At 44.8% G+C, this 7793-nt stretch overlaps 1 protein-coding gene across 1 annotated transcript in view; it reads left to right on the forward strand.

Moving 5' to 3' along the window:
- The first annotated feature begins 229 nt into the window (after window positions 1–229).
- myo1b (myosin IB) overlaps window positions 230–7793 on the forward strand; it is a 37948-nt gene continuing 30384 nt past the window's right edge. Inside the window, exons 1-2 of the mRNA XM_019880410.1 lie at window positions 230–372; window positions 3034–3149. Of these exons, the coding sequence (XP_019735969.1) occupies window positions 247–372; window positions 3034–3149 (242 nt within the window). The 5' untranslated portion in view covers window positions 230–246. The remainder of the gene's footprint in view (window positions 373–3033; window positions 3150–7793) is intronic.

Raw genomic sequence — 7793 nt, forward strand, 5'->3', positions numbered from 1 at the left:
CCTCGTATTCCTTCTTCTTCGATTGCTGACCAATCCAGTGTTGATTTTTCTGGCAAATTTGACAACCGCTTATTTACGTAGCTTAGCATTCTGATTGAGGTTTTGAATGATACTTCTCAATAAAAGGCAGAAGTCAATGGCCACTAACCTGACATGGCCACCTCTTTCCAGGTCACTGCACAGCATGTTTGACAAATGCAAATCTTTTTTTTTTTTTTTTTCTCCAGGGCGAAACCAGCAGCCAAAATGGAGGTGAAAACGTCACTTCTAGACAACATGATTGGGGTGGGTGACATGGTCCTCCTGGAACCTTTGTCAGAAGACTCCTTCCTTGAGAACCTGAGAAAGCGCTTTGACCACAATGAGATCTATGTAAGTAATGTATTTCAGTGTATTCATTTCGCATACGTATGAAGTTTTGTGCTTCCCGTCTTCAGGCATGTTGAAGTCCTCATAAAGGGGAAGTTGTCTTCTCAATCTGATACACCAGTGAGAAGAGTGACGGTCCACACACTGGCTGTCAAGTTAGACTATTTCCCCAAAAAAAAAAAATCCTTTCTTCTTACGATTCTGTCATTCTTTGTCCGCACACTCATGGTAGACAATGAGGCACTCCAACGCAGCCACGACAAAACACTATGAAGGAAAGATGCATTGTCAGTGTATTTGTATAGCTAGTTGACTAAATGCATGCCGCAAATGTGCTGGATAACCGCTGATGCCCAATTTTTTTATTCAATTGGATTAATTTTTTTATTTTTTTAATGTAAATGGTGAAAAATGCTGATTGGATGTTTTTAGCACCTAAGTTCAATATCAGTGTCTAGACAGTGATGTCAGAATTCATTTTTCAGGGTCTTTACATTTTAGTTTGCAATTTCCATGCTTCCCTTCTGCATTTGTCTTTTTTTACGGTATGTGAGAGTGGCTGGCTGGCTTTCTATAGGCAAAGCCTTGACTGGACTATTTTTATGTCTCATAATGGGGCCCGAGCTTCATGCTCAGACTGTCTGGCTGCTCGAGACATCAGCTGTGATGATTCCACCTCCACTCTGGTTGCCGTTGGCTCCCAGTGCCCAAGGGATAATGTCAACTCATGCAGCAATGATAGCCGGGGCCGCGCACTCGATATTTTCTTAAGACGCAGCTCACTTCCCACACGAGCAGTTGGGATGGTGTTTTTATCTTCTTGTAGGTCGTGCTCTGTAATTATAATCTCTGGGCTTCTAATTTTCGAAATGAAGTCTTCAACCTTACAGCATTTTGAATCGCGTCGTAATGTAAAGATTTAAAAAAAAAAAATTTTAAGTGCCTTTTCAAAAGCTATAACTCGGGAAATCACAGCCAGCGTTCCTTCAATAAATCTCAATGACATTCCAGAATTGTACTTGCCGATTGGAGGGGGGAAAAAAAATGCCAATATTGCTTTGACTGCAAGGCACCAAAAGCAACTGGCTTATTTTAAAATGCAATTATTGGAAAATATATGAAGGAGTTGCCTTTGGCATTTCTCCTTAATGTGATTCGTATCGCTGAGAGACTTCGTTCTTTTGAAATAATGAAGAGGTCTGCACATGTTCACTTACAAGTTTTCCGATCAACAAATTAAAATTTTCAGACTGCGCAGGTGTTGAAAAGAGATCGCGGACTCCTTGGATTCGATTTCATTTCTTCATTCTTGTCCTTCCTTCAATAGTCTTAACATGTTTGTTGATCCATTTATTTTTTGATTTAATTCCAGACTAATATTGAATTTTATTTATTTTAATTTTTTTTAGCATGAAACAAACGCAAGCCTCGCTCTTGTGCCGTGTACTTTTGGTCATCAGAAACCCTCGGCAGCACATGACGATGTTTAGATTGCAGTCAATTATGGACTTTTGTAGCGGCCCTCCCCACTTGAAAAGGCCCCAAAGCTCCCTCCTGTGTTGCTCTTGAACGAGAGGCTGTGGGAGGTTGTTGCCACAGGCAAGGCCGCGCTCCGCTCCTCTTGGAGTGGATTACGCAACAAACCATTACCATGGACAGCAGAGAGAATGTTTCTGCTTGATGTGTGAAAGTGCTATCCAGGCACTGTTTTTGAGCGTAGGCGTCGATGGCTGCTTATGCTCTCTGTGAGCTGAAGTGTTAGATTTTGCTCGGACGTGGTGTCAACGTTACGTAAAAATTGTTTTGTTTTGGTGTGATGGAAAGCAGAGAAAAGTTGAGAGTTTTACAGTAGGATTCTGTTTGCTGGACTTTGAATAAAGTGTAGCTGCACATCCACTACAGTAGGTGGCAGTGGCGCACTCAACACGTAAATGTATTTCTTTTGTTTTATGTATTTTTAATAAGGTTACAATCTGAGGCAGCGTTGTATTGTAACAATTTTATAGACACATGATACTATCGGCGAGGTTTTCCTCTTTGACGAATATTGGCGCACACTGCAGTAAATGAGTTCATGACAACTCCATAAAAATCACTCGCGTTGTTTTTAGTGTCAAAACCAGTTCAGACTGTCAGGGTGGAAATGCGGAAAACCTTTTTCGATGGCATCACGCTGACCGTAGTTTACGGTTTTTTGCGTTCATTATAGCGGTCACGCATGACACACTTTCTCCAAGTCCACGTTGCACCGATACGTCAACAAAATACTCGCATGGAGAAAAAAAAAACATGACAGCCACAAGCAGATGATTTTTCAAACTTGAAGGTGTGTACAAAGTGTCATCATTGGTTTGCCGGGCGCTGCCGCACCAGACTCCTCAACATTCTGAGGTTTTGCCCCGCCCCACAAATTCCCGTTTGTGTTCGGTTTCACTCCAGGCATTGCAAGCCTCAACACTGTATTAGCGATCCCCAGCTGAGCAAAGCTGAGGCAAGCAGAATTCCTCCCATTGTTGTTCAACAATCAGGTTTCAAATGCACTTGGTTTTGTTTTTGTGTGTTAGTTTTTTTTTTTTTTTTTTTTAGCTCAACCTGCTGTTTCTCCAGTAGAATGAAGACATTGCAAGTTCATTCACGAGCCGTTCACTCGTTTCTTCCCCGCAGACTTACATTGGCAGTGTGGTCATCTCCATGAACCCCTACAGGTCGCTGCCCATCTACACCCCTGAGAAAGTGGAAGAGTATCGCAACAGAAACTTCTATGAACTTAGTCCACACATGTGAGTGTCCCTCCAAGCTACCTTGATTTTTTTTGTGTGTGTGTGTGTGTGTGTGTGTGTGTGTGTGTGTGTGTGTGTGTGTGTGTGTGCGTGTGTGTGTGTGTGTGTTTCTTTGGAATAGTTTGTGTTGTGGTTCTAAAGAAAAATTCCCAAATACAAAAAAAAAAAGCGAGCAACTTTTTTATTTTATTTTATTTTTTTAAACAACATATGTGACCTGCGATTGACCGATGATCAGTCCACGTCCCAAGTCAGCCGCGGTCCACTTCATCCGCTGACCCTGAAAAGGATAAGCGGATGGTGGAGTTCAGCTCTATCTGTTGGCAAAAGCCAGTGCGTTGCACATCTCTGTAAAGATTATCAAAGTGCACTCTGTGACGAATGGGAGGTGGGGGGGCGGGGGGTGCTTGGCGAGGGGATCAGAAGGGCACTTGCTCTTGTCGTCTTGAGTAAGACTGGAGCTCCCCTGGCCATTCAGCTCTTTGGCTGACCATCTGTCCAAAAGCTACGTTACGTCAGCGTTGCCGCGAAGCTGCCAAGACGGAACAAAGGCCAACCCTCGTCAATTAGCCCGCTCTGTCTTTGGTTGTCAAGAGACCGAATGGAAGTGGGGAGGAATACCATTGTCCCAGAAGAGACACGTGCTAAGCAGACAAAAGCAAGAGTTCGTTTAATCGTTAGCAAGTATAAAGAAAAAAAAAAACAAAAAGCGGCCACAAATGTGCTCCAAGGTGTTTTTTTATACTTTATGTTGTGCCATTTCACAAACAATACCCACTAAAAAAGAGAGAGAAATTCTACAACGGTACTCGGTTGAGTGCAGAGGCCTAATCATTTAGATTCAAGTATGCCGTCTCCATGTCATTTCACAAACAATACCCACCAAAAAAGAGAGAGAAATTCTTCAACGGTACTCGGTTGAGTGCGGAGGCCTAATCATTTAGATTCAAGCTAAGTATGCCGTCTCCATCACGATCAAAAATTCCAGCAATTCGTTCAATGATAAAATCGAAGCCACGGGTGATGGGAATCGAAAGGAGATTCTTGATGAGAACCGGCTCCCCGTCATTCGATTCCAAGGAACAGTTTGCTTGGTTGCCAGATGATTGGGTTGAAGATGTCAAACGCAAGATGCGTATCTTGCCTCGTCGAAGCTCGTGGGACGCAAGGAGCTGTCGATGTATGAAAGACATGCTCTGCAGAACGCCAATCAAATGAAGACGCTTTCAACATGCGACACGAATTGATCTTAATCCTCAAGTCGGACCATCTGGGTGAAGCTTTATGGCGTTGCGTTGATCTACTCAACCTCGTGTTGCGTTCGCAGTACAGTCATAATGCATATCCGTTATTTTTTTTTTTCATTCCATGTCATCTTAAAAGATCAACAAAAGGAGGAATTCCAAGCGGAATTCTTGTTTGTACCCAAATCGGAAGGATTTTGATGGCTCATAAATGCCACGTAAAAGCTGCTTTCAGTTCGAGGGAATACTGTACATGTCAAAGCTTGAATTGATCATAAACAATGTCGGCATGCCCCCCCCCGCCGCCCCTCCTTAATACATGGCGGTTGACACCTTAGTGGCGGACAGAGACGCCTTAAAGAACGAATATCTGCTTTCACTTTCTTTTCAAAGAATGCACCTGCGCTCGAAAGGTAAATATCACTTGCGTGTCAACCGGCAACACATTTTTTTTTAAAGAGAAAGTTCCCATCACAGCTGTTTCACAATCAACTGAAATATGGTTGCAAATTCTAATTGTCTGAAAAACGTCAGTGGCGATTCAGTACCGAGACACTTGCAAATCCACCTCGCCGAGCCACTGTCCCTCGCACTCATCAAACCACCACAGTTCCGTTTGCCGGATGCGGCACCCGTAAGTTAACGAGCGCTCCCGACAGGCGCTGGCTTCCCTCTCCTACGCGTGTAAGGTAAAACATTATAGGTGATGTCATGAGTACCCCTTTGTCCTCGCGCTTACTCACCGCCGCTTGCCTGGAGGCCATCGTGGCCGAGGCTCGAGACAGATTGCGAAGTACGGCTTTGTGGTCTCTGGGGTGGGATCCTATTTTCCAAATGCTCGGTGACGTATTGAAATCCCCAATGCTCAATTGCATCACATTGGATGAAAGGCCATTGGGCCAAAGTCTGCTTGTGGATATGTCGGGGCTTTCCGCTGTTATGTCACTTGGCATTTTTGCAGATGAGCATCCTCCCGAAATTTAAAAAAAAAAAGTAAAAAAAACCCACTGATGTTTCGTCCTCTAGAATATTTCAACCCATCTGAACAAATATGCGTCATGACGCCTCTGCTGCAGCGCACCAATGGCTCATCAGCGCCGCATGTGCGAATAAGCTTAGAGTGAAAAGGATTTGGCACACCGGTTTCAAATTTCAGGTCGTCTTTGTCACGGGGGACCCTTGGCAGTCCTTCGGGCATCTTGCCAAGAACTTGGGACACATTTGACGACTCAACTCAGCTGTATTTGTGGAGCACTTTTAAAACAACCACGCTGTATACAACGTGCTGTACGTTTGTTACACGAAACTAGTAACAAAGACGGTAGAAAGCACAAAAACGGTCACGTGACAAATCAAGTGTCCTGCTGAGTTCAAAGCCAGAGAATAAAATTGAGTTTTATGTTATGTGCTCCCTCCTACGAGTACCAGTCAAGAGGCGAGCAGCAGCGTTCCGGATCGCTGTACGTTTGTTACACGAAACTAGTAACAAAGACGGTAGAAAGCACAAAAACGGTCACGTGACAAATCAAGTGTCCTGCTGAGTTCAAAGCCAGAGAATAAAATTGAGTTTTATGTTATGTGCTCCCTCCTACGAGTACCAGTCAAGAGGCGAGCAGCAGCGTTCCGGATCATCTGGACACGACTGACAAATTAAGACCGCAGCAACTGCATCCTGTTTTGTTGCCAAGTTCTTGCATGCAATGTTCACCTTGCGCATTTATGGCTTGTGTGAACTTTAATCATTTACTCATTAATGGCGCCACACCTTGGTTTGCCTTTCGCTGCTCGCCAGAGCCAAAAGGTTGTAAACATATACGGCTTTTGTCACTGCATTATTGCTCATATTCCTCCTGGACTTTGTACCAAGCTTTTCCTGCCAAAATTGACCAGGAAATTGTGCAGATGAATAAGTTCCCGCACTCCTTTGAATGTATATGAAAAGAAAAACGCCCCGACCACAAGCTCTCTGTAATTGACGGCCGATCAGTGCCGCCGGGCGCGGTCCGCCTCTTGTCGGCTCCCCCTCGACCAGCACCAGAAGTGGATAAATGCTCCAGCAAATGGATGAGCTCCTTGCTTATAAATATGCCAATCTTCGACTTTCTGCATTCAACACTGATCATTTTCACACCACGGCCTCTGTTGTGATCACGGTTTCAGCAGGCTTATGTAATCGCCGCTGGAGCAGCAAACCTGTTTGTCGGTCGCACTTTCTGAAATGGCATTTTGACTCGGGTGGGTAGATTGTGTTGGCGTGATGGTGAGCTCAAGCAAGCCCACAGAGGAGCGATTGCGAAAGAGAAAGCTTTCTCACTCACAACCCGCAGAAGAAACGCAATGGATGCATGGGTGGGGTGGAGAAGCGGCAATATAACAGGCTAAAATCCACATGTCATGGGGGTGAGGCGGGGCAAGAGATTAGTTGCATCCTGTAACAGTGCCCTGGAGTTGTACACAAGCTGATCAAGAAACAGATGGAACGCACCTCTGCTGTTTTGTGTTGCTGTCAGGAGAGCCCATGCGGAGTCATGCTCGGCTGGCACGTGATTGGTCAAATTACCCCGAACAAGCTGTTCAACAGATTTGGCGGTGATTAATGTGAAGGGGACTCAATAGCCTGTGGAAATTTGGCCATGTGTAGAAGAGCAGATTTCGAGACGTAAGAACGAGGCTGGCGCTAAACCGCCGCCGCCCTCGCTATCTGCCGTCGCGTCGCTGTCCGGCTTGCATCGGCTACTGCGCTCGATTGAATGTTATCTGGATATCATATATCCTGATTTCTTACATTGTGAAATAGTTCCTCTTTGTGTCCTGCTGTTGCATCATGAAGTCTGTGTTGCAGCACCGGAGGAATTCTCGAGTCACTAAATAAAGGCACATTCAGGTAACGGAGAGGGGGTTATGTAAAGTAGGCTACAGACATTTAGCGTGAGCCTGTTATTTCGTTGCATTCAGTTTTGCATTAGTCGTAATTAACGATAGTGCCGCCCGACTCAAATGTTGAGACGAGGCGCTTGGTTCCATCCGATTGTTTTGCCTCCCGTGGAGTTTTATTTGAACGTGAATCAAGGATTGCAACCGTAGCCCGAGTGGGTTATCTCATATTAGATAAACATTGGTTTTCTCACCGTTAATATGCGATCGTAATTCAAAGTTGGTAGTTTAAGAAGTAGGTCATCAACTCGCACGTTATAAATCTGCCCCAAGTTTGATGTCCTTTTTAAAAACGAAGCAGCGGTGTGAACGGCCGCGGCTATTTGTCATCGTGTCATCGCGGGCGGCCAAGGACATTTGCTCAAGTGGGCACAACGAGACATTGAGAGCAGCACCAATGGAAGAATTTCCCCAATCTGACAAGCCTGCGGCGTCTGGGATTATAAAATCAAGTCTTGAGCCCCCC

Source organism: Hippocampus comes, unplaced genomic scaffold, assembly GCF_001891065.2.
Source record: "Hippocampus comes isolate QL1 unplaced genomic scaffold, H_comes_QL1_v1.1 scaffold214, whole genome shotgun sequence".
In the NCBI taxonomy this organism is placed as follows: Eukaryota; Metazoa; Chordata; class Actinopteri; order Syngnathiformes; family Syngnathidae; genus Hippocampus; species Hippocampus comes.